Consider the following 19,374-nt stretch of genomic DNA (forward strand, 5'->3'; position numbering starts at 1 on the left):
TAACGATCTTCTTCTTTGGACCCCATTTATATTGCGTTCAGGGACAACATCAGGTGGTGCATGCACCATGTAATTGGGGATGATTGCCATTCATCAACATGCCAATTATTCATGTGTGGATACAAATAAATTAATATTATTTTTTTTATTTTTTAATCTGTCATAAATCTTAAGTTTGGTTGAACTGTGCTCAAAGTCTGATGAATGAGTCTCCAAATTTATGTTCTAAGACAATGCGGTAAAGGTAAATATATTGACAAAATGTGTTTTTAGAAAAATCTAGTTTTAGTTCTAAACTACATGAACCATAAAAAAAAAAAACATTTCATTTGGAAACAGAATAGTTGGTATACAAAAATGAATATAGGTCTTTTTTCATACTTGACCTTTTTCACCCCTGTGATTTTGTGTATTTTCATGTGTGACTCTTTGATGCTCCTAAAATCCATTTTCAAGAACGAGAATTTTTTTTTTCCATGGAGTAGGTTTGTTTTTTTCTGATACTGATTAGAATAAATCTGTTTACGGTCTGTGATTCTGGACAGAACTTGCCCTGGAGCATGTTAGCTTTGGCCAAGGCAGTGTATGCCGGTAAGGCACCAAATCAAGGGTAAGATTAGACTAAGATCAGACGCTGTATATCTAGCAGACAATAAATCACGAGACAGGCTTTTGGTGTCCAAAGATGAGTTTTGGATTCTTTTCCCTGTGCTAATGGGAAATGTAATTGTGGGCTACGCTAAGCCAGTGTAATGGCTAACCAAGCCACTAATATGAAGCAGGTGTTGTACAGATATTTGAAGCAAGATCTTGAGCACAGGTTTTAAGCAGAAAGCCAGTGTTTGGATCTGTGTGTTAATATTAAGATTAATTCTCATTTACAGCGATTAGCTCTCATATATCAAGCTGCAAAAAATTTATTTTGTAATTTTGGGGTAAGTATTTACACAATATATTTGGTATTTATTGCAGTCCTGACAAGCATATGTAACCGGTGAGATTCTATGTAAATATTTCCAGAAGAAACCCTTGATTTAAGAGGCTTCAGAAAAGATGACATTGATTACAGTATATATAGATTACACATCTTAAATTAGATGCACAAAGTTAATTTACATTTTTTGAAACCCATTTCTTTTATATTAATGGCATAAAAAAATAATAATAATACAAATAAAAAGTAAACAAGCCAACAAAAATCATTACAATAAAATAAATAAGGCTTGTCATTTAATTCAGACAAAAGAAATACTAGAGACATGCTGGTCTGTGCAGTTTCAAGAAAGGGTATTAGTCCTGCATTGATGTATCAGAGGCAAGAAAAGCTCCAGCTAACTGTAATCAAGAAAATTGTACGCAATTTTCTTCCACTTTTGCCTTAAAGAAATTCTTTTCCTCTCGCAGTGTAGTTGTCATTTGAGCTTGAGTGTTTTGGTGTGTCACTAAATGCAAATGAGCTGTATAGTGCTGTGTAGTTTTCTTTTAAAGGCGCTATACAAAATAAAGTTTATTATAGTGCCTTGCACTTTACAGCTGACTGGCATTTACCAACATTTACATGAGTATGGATAAAACCGGCATTTTGGTTTTGACACAAACATATACACCCAACTTTACTAGAAGATAAATGGGCCCCATTGTCTTCCAGAATTTAGGAAAAAAATGAAACAATTTGCAGGTGATGCCTATTAATAGAATGGTATATAGCTGTGATTTGGCATATGGCACTGTTTGTGACGATGATCCCTCTTGGGACACCATGCCAAAGAAACATACTGGTGTTAACACAGGGACTGAATGCCTAGGATAAAAATTAAATCCATGAAAATAAAGCTTGTCTACTTAAAGATCAACTGTGTTGTACAGTCCTTGATTAGGTGCTTTATTAATGTGAGTAAACATTTTCTGTAGAATTCCCACCTAAGCCTTTAACATTGTTTGTTTTCAGGTGCTGGAACACAGACTGGGTTCCAGGTTTTGGACTGAGCGAAGTCATGTGGAGAAGAAGCTTCTTGTTGTGGTTTGTGGTCTCTCCCTGGCATTATTCATATGCCTCCTGACATTGGGTCTGCATTATAAAGAGAGTGAGTCACAAAAAACAACTACTGCTATGCTCATATCTTTTTCTTTATACAAAATACTTGTGTCTTACCTGCACATACCTTGACCAGAAGTCTGGTTACCCCAAAAAGAAGAAAACTGCATTTAAACATACATTTCCACTAAAAGACACTCTGTTTACTTTGAAATGTGTATCCTAATTTTCCTAGGGAAAGCAACATTGCTGCCAAAATTTAAATTGCTGTTCCCAACATCCGTTTAATAATAACTTATTAATTTAGTCAGTCATGTTCTGTTATTACATTTAAGCCATGCAGGTGGTTGGGGTGAAAAAGGCAGATGTGTAGGACAAGGGGTATGGAAAAGGATGATCTGCTGTAGCAACCCCTAATGGGAGAAGCCGAAAGATGAAGATGTTCTGTTACTACATTTCTAGTTTATTGGGGAAATAAGCAGTTAAACATCTTTAAACACTCAAATTTGTGCAGAGTGTGTAAGTGTTCTTTATTTTGATTATGTAATATTAGTGCAAATATTATCACTGCTGGTATTTAGTTAGCATTGGAATTAATTAGGCTCATATATCATATAGCTCTCATTGGGACATAGCAATCCAGTAAGTCAGTAGATGGCATGATAGTCCTGCCATTTTGGAAACTGATACCGAAACTGAAACGTTGAGTTATACGATAACTACTGTTTTTTTGTGTTTGTTTGTTTTTTTATTAACTTAATCACTGCATAGTAAAGCTCTTTTACGCAAAGCAGAGTATAGATACAGCATGATAAAAAGTTGATCTTAACCATTTCTTCATATGTATTTTCTTCAGTATTTTCCAACCAAAAATGTTTTACTGGTAACCCCATACTGGTACTGGGTATCAGATCAGTGCCATATCTGTAGAGCTTGATATCCACTGAGAAAATCACCCTATTAGGCAGATTTATTTGCTGCTGCATTTGATAAACTGGCTTCATATTCAGGGTGGTGCAGGGAAACATGAAATTATGAAACTAGGAGTTGGCAACACTGGGACATCAGCAATTGTTGAAACCAGGGCAACCTCCATTAGAACCCATTGACATTAGTTATAATTGGGAAGTGGAGTGGTGCGCAATAAGCGTTCATTGTAAAACCATTTATAAGAATATTCATTACAGTCATTACAAGTTAGGACGTCATGATTGTGTCCTGTCTGACAATTTGCAGAAACAGGTTCAGTCATTAAAAAAGAAGTTCCCAGGTGGGGTTCGAACAGCCCACACACCAGAGAATATTGCTGTCGAAATGCTATTGTGAAGAGCCCTCTCTGCTCTGTTCGACAACACACATAATAATAATTGCTGTGTTAAGCTGCTTCTTCGAAATTACCCACCCATGTTGTGATCACCTGAGCAGACAGCCAAGGCAAAGTTAAGATGTAACTTCAATATGGTTTTTCCTGTTTTTCTCATAAATGCGTTATTGGAACTGATTCTTGGAAGTGTGTTTTAAAGTTGAAGTAGGACCAAATACAAGCCATTTATCTTTCAGTCAAGTTTTTTTTTTTAATCAGAGCAGCATACCAGCAAATGCCATTTCCTCCTATTCAGCCATCTGTACTCATTGAAGCATGACAAACCAGTGCATTATAAAGTGACTACTGACTGAAAAATGTGCCCAGACTAGAATGTTCACCCCTCCTTTTCCCCTAGTCAAAGTGCTTTTCGTTTGCCTACGTTTGCTGCTTTTGGGCCTGCTTTCTTGCTTGCTTGTGTTTTTATCAGTAGATTAGGCTGAAGTTGTGTGTCAGTCCCTGTGTTTTTCTTGCACAGTTCACAATAAAACCTAATGAGACATCTTTCTTCTTTTCTTTTGCTCTCTTTACTATTTGCATACAAACAAGACTAGTTATTTTCATGCTAGTTATTTTATACATTTAAAACATTACCTTTTACTTAACTTTTTTGAAACCTTGTAAGAAAAAATCATGCTAATTTGAAAGCAATTCTCAGTCTTTCAAGTGCAATAAAAAATTTATTTTACCAGACATTAGAGCAGAGACACATTAATCAAAACACAATAGATCAAGGGAGTAATGAAACACAATTTTTTTCTATATTTATGTATGTGTTATGGTTGGGGTAGCATGCATTACACTATATGGTCAAAAGTATTGGGAAACCTGACTTTTCCAACAATATAGTTCTTCCCCAAACTGTTACCAAAAAGATGAAGGCTCGCAATTGTATATGTCAAACCTTTTTTATTTTTCCTTCAAACCTGTTGCAGCATGATGGTGTGTTTGTGCACAAAGCTAGCTATATTTTATATAGAAAAGAAAGTTCTTCAGTGGCCTGCTATAAAGTTCTGAACTTAACTCTATTGAAATGAATAAGAATGATGACTGCACCCCAGGTTTCCTCACAGTATATCAGTACCTGAGTTTACTAACACCCTTGTGGGTGAATGAGGATGTTAAACAAATGTCCACAATCACATTCCACAATCTAGTGGGACATCTATCCAGAAGAGTTGAGCTTATTGTAACAGGAAATGGGACTTCATATGGAATAAAATGTTCAAAAAGTCTGGAAAAAAGTATTAATTTGAAGTTCAGGTTTCCACAAATTTTGTCCATTCTAAATACGGACTTTAAGATATATACCATTTTATTGGAAAATACAAGTGCCATGTTGTCAGGACATCCTCCATGAGTATTAGTGTGCTCATCTCTTAAAAGAGACCCCAAAGGCCTGGCTGAATGTAGTTGCCTTTGAGTCATTGGATGTGACTATAAAATACAGTACTAGTTTTTTTGTTTGTTTTCATTCTGGTCTGTAACCTATATAAATATAAGATATTCTAACCAATTGATGGGGAAAAATTATTTGTGGTTTACCATAACTTAATATTCATTACAGCTTATGTAAATTACACTTTAAGATACAACCTCTCCCCTGCCAGCTGATGACCAATGCTTTATTGTGCTGAGTAACAACATTGATTTGTACCTCTTTATGCAATTTTCATTTTCCATTGTCTTTTTAAATAATACACTACAATTAATATACTTTAAGTTAAGTATGCTTTATGTTCAGACATACAGTACATTTATTTAAATGTACATCTTTCTAGCATACTAAAGAACAATTTAAAAGTCGAAAATGTATATTATTTATGCTATATTAAATACATTTAAGTACAGATTCTTTTTTATATAAAAGCTGGATGTTGACCGTGGTTTAGAAATATACACCTTTTTAATTTTTTTAAACAAAACAAGAACATTGTTCAAGATCATGTCTCCATGAATAACGGAGAAAGCGTATATATGTTATAAAAGCATAAAGCTGCAAAGTAAATTAAATAAAGTCTAATGTTTTTTACTATTTGTTCCTTAGCACACCCAGGGCTGTGTCTGACTGAACCATGTGTGAGTGTAGCAGCGGCTGTAATGGGAGCTTTGGACCACTCAGTGGACCCATGTAATGACTTTTACAGCTATGCGTGTGGTGGCTGGATGAAGAAAAATCCGCTTCCAGAAGGCAAGTCACGATGGGATACCTTCAGCAATCTCTGGGAGCACAACGTGGCTGTCATGAAGAATTTACTAGGTCAGTTCAATACCAGGAACTGTTTATTGCAGTTATGGAAACATACAATTGTGTTGAATTAAATATTTTTACACTAAGAAAAATATTTTTATGTGATTTTTGTGTAAAATCTAGTGTTAATCAGGTGTTCTGCAATAAACAGCAAATAACCCTTTCTTAAATGTTATTTTATCTTAAGCACAAAGTATTGTGTATACATATACATATATATATTTTAAGGGGCTTAAGCAAATAAAATATCCATGCAGATTATTATATTATATTATTCTTATTAGAGCTGCTACAACTAAACGATAAAATCAATAATGAATGGTGAAAATGGCAGACAGTACATGGTCAACAGGCAGCAGGAAAAAGTGCATCCTAAGTCATCCAAGGCATGTGAGCATTTTATATTAATCGCAACAAGGAAAACTGTACCTGCAAGTTATTGCAAAGCGGCGCTTGTGTGGCATTCCACAGTGATGCATGAGCACACGCAAATGAAACACAGTGGTGTCACGGATGAAGGTGAAACATCAGCACGGTGAGCAAAAACTGTATAATCCTCATCATGTGAAAATGGTACAGTTTAATGAAGTGCTATTGGGTAAACTGTTTGTTTGTAACATCGGGACAGTCGCACTGGATCTGTGCTGTCGTGACTTGTGAGCATCAGGTGGTGCAATCACCTCACTCACGACATAGTGATGGAGTCAATTAAAACGGTGCGAACAAACTAAATCGAAAAGCAGCAAATAACAGAAGCAGTAAACAATAAAATTTTTAGTCACTGCTGTGTTTTTAGCGAATGTTTATGCATTTGTACCCCAATGCATATTTTTTTCTTTTTTTAATCAGGCTTGTTAGCTTGCTGCATTACTCCATTCCATTCTTTTTTATAGCATTTGTCTGCTACAAGGGTAACGTATCTGATTTCAAGCGTGATTTACTACTACGTTTAAATGCTTTTAAGTTTTATACAAGAATTTTTATGTATCTGAATTTGTAAATAATTATTTTATTACAAATTACATTAATATGCAATTTGCCACCAATTTTGTGCCTATTTGAGGTTTTTGTGTTAGAAAAAGCTCATATAATAATAAACATACTAGTTAATAAGAAAATCTGTAGCTGCATGTTATTTTAATGATGCACTTCTCTGTAGTTAGTATGTAGTTGGTATTGATAAGTGTGCGTGTAGTAAATTTGTTTGATAAATTGTTTTTTTTGTTCACATACTGTTTGTATCTGGGTGCACACAGTTTATGTTTTGTCTTGAATAATATGATTTATTTTTTAATTCAGTGTGGACTCAATGAATAAAACAATTATCTTGATGTTTCCATATAGAGAGCACAGATCAACAAGGCCTGAGTAAAGCGCAGCAGAAGGCCTTGAAATACTACAAAGCCTGCATGAATGAGTCCAAGATCGAGGAGCTGGGAGCACACCCCTTACAGGAGTTCATTAACCAGGTAAACTTTTACTGTATCTTCATTCAGCACAATCCTTATAAGATATTTTTCATGTTATTCTATTCCTAATTCTAAAGTCACTGAAGTTTAAGAAGAAAAAAAATTATTGTTTGTTTATTAATAACACAGTGTCATGACATAACCAGGAATGAAGATTTTATATATATATATATATATATATATATATATATATATATATATATGTGTGTGTGTGTGTGTGTGTGTGTGTGTGTGTGTGTGTGTGTGTGTGTGTGTGTAAAATAAAGCCACTATCAGAGTGATAGTGTTTGCCTTCTTGCTCTTCTGTGAGCATCATTACAGCAGAGTGACTATGACCAAAAATGCTATATAATCACGTGCATTGCATATGTGCTCTGTTAACCACTAATATATTGGGACAGGCTGTAAACAAGTTTTGAGGGGGCATGTTTTTTCAGAGGGCTCTACAACAGTGAGACAGCAAAAGCTCAAATTTCCTATGGGGATAAATAGATGGTATCAGCAACGCAGGGGCCTGAACCAACAGGTTGCTATGTTTGACCCAGTGTGTTATAATGAGTTTAATTCTCTTATGTATTTATGACTGTTTTTTCTTCTTTCTTTAATTTTCTTTAGACAGGAGGTTGGGCCTTGACTGGCCCCTGGGACAAGGACAACTTCCAGGAGGTTTTGCGCACTGTGTCAGCCAACTACCGCACTTCCCCTTTCTTCACTGTGTTTGTTAGCACAGACTCCAAGAACTCCAGCAGAAACATCATTCAGGTGCACAGTCAACCTCACTCCTGGCCGTGTTATTTAACTACAGTTTTTTATGTTATTTTATTTTATTTCTTGTGTTAATAATGTGATTATGAGTAGATTATTTAACTTTTTGCACTAATTAATGGGCAGGGGAATGCTGGTGAAAGGCAAAATATTAACAGTTGCTTTATTTTTTCTGCAGGTTGATCAGTCTGGCCTGGGCTTGCCCTCTCGCGAGTACTATCTCAACAAGACCACCAATGAGAAGGTATCTAGAAAAAAATAAATGGAGAAAACCAAATCAGATTAGTGATACTACAACATACATAAGAGTACATAAGAACTTTTTTGATTGGAATGTAATTGGTTTTGTTTGTTACATATGATATAAGGACATTGATGTTGCATCTGGGATGAATAAAATAATTTATCTATGTATCTGTCTCGCTGTCTATCTGTCTATTCACAGACTATTGTAGAAAATGCAAAAGTTTTGACCTACACTGAGAAACAAACAAAAGTTTTAATCTACATTTTTACATTTTAAAATTTTCAAGTCTAACTTTAACGACATGGCCAAACACTTTTTTTAATACCTGCAGTATCTCAACGCATATCTGAACTTCCTGGTAGAGTTGGGAATCCTGCTGGGCGGATCAGAGGAGACATCTCGCAAATTGATGCAGGAGATTGTAGACTTTGAAACCTCTCTGGCAAACATCACGGTTCCTCAAGAGGAGAGAAGGGATGAGGAGCTCATCTACCATAAGATTCAGGCTAAAGATCTAATAGTGAGTCAAGGTTGAGGAAGGTTGAAATACATTTTTGTGTGGTGTTATAGCTAATATATATGTGTGTGTGTTTGTGTTTCCCCATTAGACATTGGCTCCTTCGGTTGACTGGATGCCATTTCTTAGAGCAGTGTTTGCTCCAGTTGCTCTTAATGACTCGGAGCCTGTGGTGCTCTATGCTACAAAGTACCTCCAGAACGTTTCACAGCTCATTAGCAACACCAACAAGAGGTAGCTTTTCACCATTCAGGCAAAAGCAAATACATGAAGAGCAATTATAAATAAGCCAAATATTAAAAGGTCTAATTTGTAGCCTGGACCCACAGTCTGTAAATTGTGCACAAATAGCTAAACTGATCTTTCTATGTGAATTGCAGCACATTGAATAACTACATGATCATGAAAGTGGTGAGGAAGATGGTGTCTATATTGGACCAGAAGTTTCAGGATGCTGAGCAGCGGTTTCTTGAAGTCATGTATGGTGCAAAGAAGGTTAGTGATCACTTGGAGAAATAGTATTACAGACTGATTATATAGAAAAAATAGCAATATTGGGTAAACACTGATTCTGTTTATACTCATGTGTGTGTTTTGTAAATGAGAAACAACCATAAATAATCAAAAGTACATCTGATTTGCATTTAGTCTACTCATAAAAAAAAAAAATGTGGCTGCATGTTGAAAAATCACTTTCTTAGTTTGTCATCTGCTAAAACGTGTAGTAATGCCACACAGTCAACTAGCACCTCCTTTTACAGCTCTTATAGGATACCAACATGTTTACCAAATGAACTGGATTTTCATATAACATTTCTTATACATATATACTTTTGTTATTAATGAATGAATTCATTCGTATGGGGTGTGATAAATCAGGCCTATTTTCTTTTTTTTTCCTGCCTGACATTGGTCGTCCATCATTAAAAATAAACACATTAGCTTGTTGTAATGATAACGAAAGCAATTAGCAGCCAAAGCCGAGTATATTTAGGTGTATCATTTAAAAATGTCAACCACACCTTCTGAGATATTATTAAAAGAGGAGGGAATTGGAAAGGTTAAAATACGTTGTGTATGTTGGAAATTACATAAAAAGAGCTGCGAGAATTGAGTGCAGAAAGTGAAAAATAGTGTAGAAAGTTGTTTTAAAATCGTTGAACTCTTTATTTAATAAGTTTGTGGAAAACTTTGTGGGTTGGAGGTTAGTGTCACCTCCCATTGTGCTACACTGATATACGGTCTGTACACACTCAGCATAGCCACTGACTTATCATACAGAGATCCTGTTCTTATTCCAACCTCATTTTCCTTTAAGGGTCAAGCTGAAATAACAAACCGAGTTTGTGAGCTGTGGCCGACGTACGTATGTGTGCACTTGTGTGGGGGTGATGGGAAGGAAGAAAGAGCAAAAAAGAGATTAAAATAATTGTGCCGATATTCCAGTGTTGCCATAGTCATGCGGTCACATGGCTTTAAAGTTGATCTCATTATTCATGTTCGATAGATGGCCTAAACTATTAGATTTAGACACCATTGTTAGGCTGCACTCGTGTGACTCTTTACAGACTTTATTTATTTTTCTTTCTCATGTTTTTTGTGCATCTTGGTGTGTGTCCTTTATTTAAGAAATATAAAAAACATCACACCCATGAATGGGAATCGGAGATGACGGGTTTTTATAGTAGCCTTAAAAAAATGGAGAGGGGTTTATGGTTTCTTCAGAAAGATATAAGGTTCATGAGAAATACTGACATACTTTATGGTGAAAAAAAATAAAAAATCAATAAATCAATAAAAAAACACTCAGTTCAGCAGAGGTGGGAATTAATTAGGTAGAAATACTTTGTTACTGTACTTAAGTAGATTTTTTCTGGTATCAGTACTTTACTTCACTATTTTTTTTTAGACTAGTTAGGAAACTAACAATGAGCAAGGCAAAAGGCAACAAGAAGTATGGGGTTAATGTAGATGAGACAGAGGGAATCAGCGATGTAAACATGACTGAGAACAGAGACATTCCTGATCACCTGATCATCATCATTTTTTCTCTGCTTGTGTTCTATATGATGGATGTTCAGCCTGGATTCATTCATTAGATAACAACAATGTAAATTCTTTTTGTATTAATATATTAATTAGTGCTGTCAAATACTAATGCAGAAATAACGCATTATGCAAATTCGTTTTAACGCACAAATTAAATTTTTGCAGCACGCATATCTGTTTCACCATTTTTCAAAAAATATATAAATAAATAAAAATAAAAGAGTCGAAATTAAACCATTCAATGCAACATACATTTATTCACAACGTCCTTACTTTACTGATATATAAAAAAAAAATCATAAAAAAAAATCAACTCCACCGAAAAACATTTTTTAATTACAAAAAATTTGTTTTAATGATTTGGCAATTCTCAAGTCAAGCACTAAAATCGGCCATGATGCGCACACATCCTGCAATTAACCCTCTGGCGCGCTCTGTGGCACTTTTTTCCCTATATAAATAATAAACATACATTTGCTTAAAGCATCCATATTTGTCTCTGCCAATGTTGATTAAAGTATTAAAAATGTGAAAAGTGTTCATTTAAGGTACATTCAGAACAGATAAAAATGTTCGATTAAATTTCAAATAATCTTGAGTTAACTCATAAAAATCATGCAATTAAATGAGATTAAATGTTTTATTCGATTGACAACCCTAATAGTAATATGACATGAGGTCCAGTTACCAGCGTGACACTAAAACAGGTAGTAGTAACAGCTACTTTTTACCTAAGTACATGTCAGAACCCAAACCTCTTTACTTTAAATTGAGTAAAAAAGTATAGTCAGTACTTCAACTTTTACCACAGTATTTTAAGCTATGAGTATCTGTATTTCTACTTAAGTGAAGGATGTGTGTACTTTTGCCACCTCTGCAGTTCGTGTACCATGTACAGCCTATTACTATATTACTAAATGCTGCCAGTTTAAAAAAAATAAAGCACATCAAGCTGACTTGACTGATGTTTCATCCAGGACAGAATATAAAATGAGAAGAACTCACTGTTCCCTCTCAGACACTCTGAGGTAATAGGCAACAGGTTTCCGTATTAATTTGGGTTTGTGTGCATTGTTTCAGAGCTGCACTCCTCGCTGGAAACTGTGCGTCAGCGACACAGACAGCGCACTAGGCTTCGCCCTGGGGGCTCTATTTGTCAAATCCACCTTCGCTGAGGACAGCAAGGCCTTTGTGAGTATACTCTATTGTGTATTATTTAATACAGCAGTGAGCCTTAACACACTAACATCTTCCTTGTGTCTATAAGGCTGAAGATATGGTCTCAGAAATCAAGTGGGCCTTTGAGGACAGCTTGAAACATGTAACTTGGATGGATGGTGAAACCAAAAAGGCAGCCAAAGAAAAGGTGAGAGGCAGATTATTTCAGATAACAGGGCGTTATTTGAAACAAAATGTATTCTAAGTGTCTGAGAGCATCGGCGAAAATGTTTTATTTTTTATATAATTATACTATCGACAAAAAATTCAAAAAGATGAATATTTGAAATATTTATATGAATTTTAGACTTTAGATTTATTGGGCCACCTTCCTTTTTTTTAACGACAATGTGACATGGAATCCACAAGCCTGCTCAAAATCTTTTGTGCAATTCTTTCCCTTAAATTCATGTGTCTTCTCTAGAAGAGATTAAACGTTGGGGAAAATCTGACATTATCTTTAGACTTTCAAACTCTCTTGTTTATATTGTACTTTTAGATTTTCTTATGGAAAGATAGATTATACAGTATATGTATGCAATAAAACAGAACAGGGTATGATTTTATACGTAGAAATATAAATCAACAACAGGGTGATTTAATTTTGATTATGTAAAAGCAACAGCAGCCTTCTAAAGAGTGATACATCACATCAGTTTGCAAACTTTAAATCAAATTAAATTTTATTCGTCATATACACATACATACAGAGTACGACATGCAGTGAAATGCTTTGTACGTTTGTCCGGCATGAGGGAATAGGATGGGGGGGGGGGTTTCAGTTTTAATGAGAAAGTTCAATATGTATTAGAGCGACCCCAATTTGAACATGTTTGGCATTTTTAATGATTTACTGATTATAAACCACTTATAACATAATAATATTTATTAATCAAACTGTCCTGTTCCAGCCCTTGTCTGTAATACTATTTGGTGTATATACTGTATACTGTATATATATTGTAAGGAGTGACATTTTTTCTTCCAGGCGGATGCAATATACAATATGATAGGCTACCCAAAGTTTATCATGAATCCCAAGGAGCTAGACAAAGTGTTCAATGAAGTAAGTACGGAATAGCATCATTATTCTAATGCAGCATAACATTAGATATAAAATATATAATTTTCTTGATCAAATATGTTGCCTTGTTTAGTTGATTTTAAACATGAGATGTAAAAGAAAAAAAAGGATCTGTGTATGTATATCATGCACATTTGATGTGGATGAATATGTGTGCATATACATTTAATATTGTCGTTCTGTGTTAGTTTGAAGTCGTGCCAGACTTGTACTTCCAGAATGTCATGCAGTACTACAACTTCTCTGGCCGGGTCACAGCTGACCAACTGAGGAAAGCCCCGAACAGAAATCAGTAAGAAGCAGCCCTACTCACACACTCGCAACACACTCTGTCAACCTACTTACATGAGCTCTGCTTATTAGAACTCCTGCTGAAAGCTTGCTTCCTTCTCCTCTTGTACAGATGGAGTATGACCCCACCTACAGTGAATGCCTATTACAACCCCACAAAGAATGAGATGGTGCTTCCTGCTGGAATCCTTCAAGCTCCCTTCTACAGTCACGCCTGGCCGAAGTAAAAGGCTTACACACATTCCCCTACCACATCACCTTACTATACTGGTGTCATACCATAAAATCTTAAGCCTGTTAAATGATTGACAGAATTCTTACCATTTGCTTTTCTAGAGCCCTGAATTTTGGTGGCATTGGTGTCGTTATGGGTCATGAGCTGACTCACGCATTTGATGATCAAGGTAAACAGTTTGTATTAATTGTTTTTTATATGGAATTATAGATTACATCCGGATAACTGCCAAAGAAACAGGTAACATCAAAAAGTCTATAAGAGACTGATCCCCTTTTGGCCTTTCAAACAGTGAATAAAAAATAGCACCAGTTATGTATAAACAACAGGATCATTTATAGTATAGTCTAGCGTCTAGCATTCTTTTGAAGAATGGACTGTTCATGAATATAAGCAACTGCAAAATGTGTTCAATTCTAAATTTCTAAACTGCTAAGAATTGTTCCCCAATATTTCCCATCAGTTTCATTTTCATTTGAAGTTTCATTTATGGATCTGGTCATTATGCATTATATTTCTAGTGTTCCATAAAGTTAATTGCTGGGTTATTGATTGCTAGGGTTACTAACTCAACTAATTACATATCAATATATCAGGGTTTAATGTAGGCTTTGCTCCTAGGAAGAGAATATGATAAGGAAGGGAACTTGCGCTCCTGGTGGAAGAACGCATCAGTGGATGCATTTAAGCAGCAGACCCAGTGCTTGGTGGAGCAATACAGCAACTACAACATCAACAACGAACCCCTCAATGGCAAGCATACACTTGGCGAGAACATCGCTGACAACGGCGGCCTAAATGCAGCTTACAAGGTTTGTGTATACTTCGCCTATTAAATGCCATTAACAGCAAATCTTTGGTCACAAAATTAGCAAGAATTATACAGATGCATTACTGAGACCTACTGTTCTACCGTTTGCTCGTTTATTTTTTTCCTGAAGTATGGAAAAGTTACAAACATCTGTTGTTGCATAAATATAAAATCACACACTAAAAAACTTTATCTGGGTGTGATAAAGTTTCAGAAAATATCTTCTGGATTGAAAATATCTTCAATCCAGAAAAATCTTTGAGAATTCTTTGAAAAATCCTCCCTTGACATGAATACCAGCTTTGCACGCTCTTAGCATCCTGACAGTTTCTCCAAATATTCATCTGAAATACTATTTTAGAATACCAAAGCTGTTCTTTGCTAGTTAGATATTTCTTTTTTGACTTTCAGGATCCAGTTCATCTTAAAGCAGTGTAATAGGATCTGGGCAGGCCACTTTCAAGATAGATAATATTCTAGCCATCTGTTTTTTTTCTAAAGAACACCTACAGAACTCGGACGTATGCTTTGAGTCATTATCTTGTTGGGTGGTGAAGTTTGTTCCAATTAGCCACAGTCCAAATGTAATCACATAGCAATGAAAGAATGGAAGCCATATGAAGAAATGGTAGTTTAGTATTAATTTCACCTGGAATAAGTCTCCAGTATTCCCTGCTCCAAAACAACCCCAAACCATTAAGCTTTCACATCATCATGGCCAGGGCCTTTTTCATATCCTTCCCATTCAGCACCCACAAGCTGGAAAAAACTGGAGTAGAAAACTGGGCGTCTCTCTCCCTCTCATGCAAAGCCTTAAAAACACAACAGGTGGCTTGGAAATTGTCACCCTTCACCACATCTCATTCTTTCCACCAGGCAAAAAGTCAGAGGTTACAGAGCAGGCCTGCTATTGACAAAACATCTCTTAGCAGCTTCTGCCTGTTGATGTTTTGCCAACTCACAAAAGCTGCTCCTAGATTAGCACAGCTTCTCTGAGTTGGTTTGTGAAATCTATTCCAGAATAAACTAAAAAGCAGTAAGTCAAAGCAAACAAGAATGAAAAGGCTGTGAAACAAGTTCATTATTTGTTCATTGTTGTTTACAATATAATAAGGTATTTAATGTTGTCTTGACCTGCAGGCATACATGAACTGGATCCAGAAGAATGGGGAGGAGACAACGCTGCCTGCTCTGGGAATGACAAATCATCAACTGTTCTTTGTTAGTTTTGCCCAGGTTTGTTTTTGTTTATTTTTAAGTTGTTAATTCATAAATAGTTTATGACTGGGTTCATGCACAATTCGTCAAGCAACCAGTAAAAAAAGAACGCATCTTTTATATGTGTTATAAATGGGATAAGCATTTATGTTCTCTTTTCGTTGAAGGTGTGGTGCTCAGTGCGGACTCCTGAAAGCTCTCATGAGGGTGTGATAACTGACCCCCATAGCCCCTCACGCTTCAGAGTCATTGGCACCATTTCCAACTCCCATGAGTTCTCCAAACACTTTGGCTGTAAGGAGGGTTCGCCAATGAACCCTAAGCGTAAGTGCGAACTCTGGTGACCCCTTTACCACAGTTTAATGCATCCCAAGAGCTTGTGGTTTACTCTCTCATACAGCCAGGAGGACTTGAATTTAAATGTTTTAATATAGAGCTCTATTTTATTCTCCTTGGGACTCAAGAGAATCTCTTACACTGGAAAGACTACTGGATGTTTTAAATGGGAGAAAAACTGGCATTGTAAATACATGTGCTTTTATTTGTATTTTTTTTTACATGGGAGATCGTTTCTGTTTTTGTTTTACAAAGTTACAGAGCATCTAGAAAGTATTCACAGCACTTCACCTTTTCCACATTTTGTTATATTACAGCTTTATTCCAAAATGGGTTAAATTTATTATTTGAGATGAGAGATGTTCAATCGGGTTCAAGTCTGGGCTCTGGCTGGGCCAAAGAAGGATATTCACATAGGCACTTCTTTGTTATCTTGACTGTGAGCTGGGGGTTATTGTCCTGTTGGAAGATTAAATTTCACCCCAGTCGAGAGCGCCCTGGAACAGGTTTTCTTAAAGTATGTCTCTGTATATCTCCCTGCATTTATTTTTCACTCAATACTGACTATTCTCCCAGTTCCTGCTGCTGAAAAACATCCCCACAGCATGATGCTCCACCACCATGCTTCACTGTAGGTATTGGCCAGGAGATGAGCGGTGCCTGGTTTCCACCAGATATAACGCTTTGCATTTAGGTCAAAGAGTTCAATCTATGTTTCTCATGGTCTGAGAGTCCTTCGGGTGCCTTTTGGCAAACTCCTTTTGGCAGACTCATCTCATATAATGTTATGTGTCATGTACTGAGAAGTGGCTTCCATCCGGCCACTTTACCATACAGGCCTGATTGGTGGAGTGCTGCAGAGATGGTTGTTCTTCTGAAAGATTCTCCTCTCTCCACAGAGAAGCACTGAAGCTCTTTCAAAGTGACCATCGAGTTCTTGTTTACCTCCCTGACTATTCCCTTCTTCCCCGATCACTCAGTTTAGCGGGACGGCCCACTTTAGGAAGAGTCCTGGTGGTTTCAAATTGTGCTCATTGGAACCTTCAATGCTGCAGAAATTTTTCTGTGCCCTTTCCCAGATCTGTGCCTCGATAAATAAGGTATACAGAAAATTCCTTGGACTTAATGGCTTGGTTTGTGCTCTGACATGCACTGATAACTGTGGGACTTTATATAGACAGGTCTGTGTCTTACAGAATCATGTCCAATTAACTGAATGTACCACAGGTGGACTCCAGTCGAGTTGTAGAAACATCTCAAGGATGATCAGTGGAAACAGGATGCACCTAAGATCAATTTTGAGTGTCATGGCAAAGGCTGTGAATACTTGTGTACATGTAATTGCTTTTGCAGTTTCTTTTATTTTTAATACATTTGCGAAAATCTCAAACAACCTTCTGTCACGTTGTCATTATAGGGTATTGTTTGTAGAATTTTTAGGAAAATAATGAATTTAATCAATTTTGGAATAAGGCTGTAACATAACAAAATGAGGGAAAAGTAAAGCGCTGCGAATACTTTCTGGTTGCACTGTATATATTTTACAAATCTTCACAGAATCATGTCATGTATCGAACATAACATTATTGAATGTAATTTTTGACTGTGAATAGGTGGTTAAACTCATTTTAACAGGATAAAATGCCACATTACACATAGATTTATTTCAAGTAAGCTGGACCAATGCAAATCACTACAGGTGAACAGATTGCTATTCAAAAACATATTTAAATTATTATTATTCTCATAAAATCTGGAAATGAATAGAACCTCATTTGGATTATCTGTTGATTCAAAAATTTTAAATGCTAATAATAAATTATAATAAATAATTGCATAGTATTGGCACATTATACATGTTTATTGCTCTATTTTGCCACCTGCTGGAAAAACAGTCATTAGCGGTTTCCAATGTTTTGATTCGCTGTAAGGTCTACAGGACAACTTTCATTTACAGCAGGTATTCTAAATACAGTTATTGGGAGGAACCACAGGCTATATGTATGATTGGTGTTTCTTTTCTGACCAAATGCACAAAATTAATAAATCCTTGACTCACATTTTTCAATATGAGGGATATACTACCCCGTAGTGACTTCATGTGAATGAATGCCAATAAAAACAATACATGTAGTAGAGGACAATGGAAGATCTAGGATGACCATTTACTGTGAAGTTAAAATATTGAGACATGATTACAATGATGTTGTCTTAACGTACATGGAGTACTAAGGGAAAATAAACTGATACTGTATATTCAAGTGATTCACTCAATAGCAAGATTGTTTTTAGTGGGGGGGTCTTTGCTCTTAAAGGTTTTGTGACCATGTGTTGGATTGGTTTAAAAAAAGCATTGGCCTAATACATTTAGGGATGCCCTCTTTTAGATAAAATAGAACAGTTTATAACAAAAACACGGCCTCTGAATAAATGTGTTGTGATTGGCATAAAGTTGCCATTAGTGTGTCAAGAACATAAAAATAAGAGTAGTATCTCAACCCAGAGCACATCTTTCCTAATAATTTATTAGTGTCAGGATTCAGTAGCAGTTAATATTATTCTTTGAAGCATGTATACTTGTGCACAATCCAATGGTAATCCCAGCTCATTGACTTGACAATTGTGATCTACATATACATACAATTTTGTGATGATTATAACATGTGGTATTTTCATTGCTTTTCATTGTCCGTTTTGCTTTTAGACACCATGATGTTGTTTTATTGAACATGATGTGCAATACTGATATGATTGTTGGTTATGTACAGCCTGCTGAAGGAAGTGGTTTTTAATTGGACTTGTTGAATAGATAAATGGATGGATGGATTGATTGATGGATGGATTAATGAATGAATACAGAGCTGTGTTTAACATGATGAAAGATATTTGCTGCTTTTTAAATATGACAGATGAGACTGCAAACATTATTTGTCCATTATTATGACCAGTAAAGATATGATACAGATGTAAATTGTAAATACATTTTATAATGGATTTTCTCACCTTAATGCAAAAATATTTCAATAAAGCTTTATTCAAATGCTTCTGATGTAAGCATTCCATTTTGAGATAACATTGTCTTAATATGATTCATAAGGCACTATTTTATTACCTGAAAACCATCCAAACCCAAAATTCTACAGTATTTGTCTTTATTTCAGATGTTTTCATGTGTTTTTATCAATGCTCAAAGTTATAATCATAAACAAACTCTTGTGAGTAGCAGTATTTGAACTTGGCCACAAAGGAAATATTAATTTACTTTTAATGTGAAGGGTAAATTAGCATTTAAGGATTTCTTCTAAGCCCCAGGAAAGAAGTTTTCAAAATTGTTTGGACAGACAATTCCTAGATATACAGTATGAATGCTGATTTCCAAACCCAAGCCTACATTTATTATGACTACAGATTTATAAAATAGAACTACTGTAAATTTTCAACATTGTACTATGTAAGAAACATACATATGTGTACAGTGAATTGTA

At 35.6% G+C, this 19,374-nt stretch overlaps 1 protein-coding gene across 2 annotated transcripts in view; it reads left to right on the top strand.

Annotated features, from left to right (window-relative positions):
- ece1 (endothelin converting enzyme 1) overlaps positions 1-18,933 on the top strand; it is a 32,708-nt gene extending 13,775 nt beyond the window's left edge. For both annotated transcript variants that reach the window (XM_046875215.1, XM_046875214.1), the window contains 17 exons: positions 1,949-2,084; positions 5,446-5,658; positions 6,994-7,118; positions 7,734-7,880; positions 8,062-8,127; positions 8,462-8,650; positions 8,739-8,881; positions 9,028-9,142; positions 11,777-11,887; positions 11,964-12,062; positions 12,903-12,980; positions 13,187-13,290; positions 13,402-13,512; positions 13,626-13,693; positions 14,146-14,336; positions 15,476-15,571; positions 15,721-18,933. In XM_046875215.1, coding sequence (XP_046731171.1) covers positions 1,949-2,084; positions 5,446-5,658; positions 6,994-7,118; positions 7,734-7,880; positions 8,062-8,127; positions 8,462-8,650; positions 8,739-8,881; positions 9,028-9,142; positions 11,777-11,887; positions 11,964-12,062; positions 12,903-12,980; positions 13,187-13,290; positions 13,402-13,512; positions 13,626-13,693; positions 14,146-14,336; positions 15,476-15,571; positions 15,721-15,897 — 2,169 coding nt within the window. In that variant the 3' untranslated portion in view covers positions 15,898-18,933. The remainder of the gene's footprint in view (positions 1-1,948; positions 2,085-5,445; positions 5,659-6,993; positions 7,119-7,733; positions 7,881-8,061; positions 8,128-8,461; positions 8,651-8,738; positions 8,882-9,027; positions 9,143-11,776; positions 11,888-11,963; positions 12,063-12,902; positions 12,981-13,186; positions 13,291-13,401; positions 13,513-13,625; positions 13,694-14,145; positions 14,337-15,475; positions 15,572-15,720) is intronic.
- The last annotated feature ends 441 nt before the right edge of the window (positions 18,934-19,374 follow it).

The sequence above is a fragment of the Silurus meridionalis genome, chromosome 19 (genome assembly GCF_014805685.1).
Source record: "Silurus meridionalis isolate SWU-2019-XX chromosome 19, ASM1480568v1, whole genome shotgun sequence".
Lineage (NCBI taxonomy): Eukaryota > Metazoa > Chordata > Actinopteri > Siluriformes > Siluridae > Silurus > Silurus meridionalis.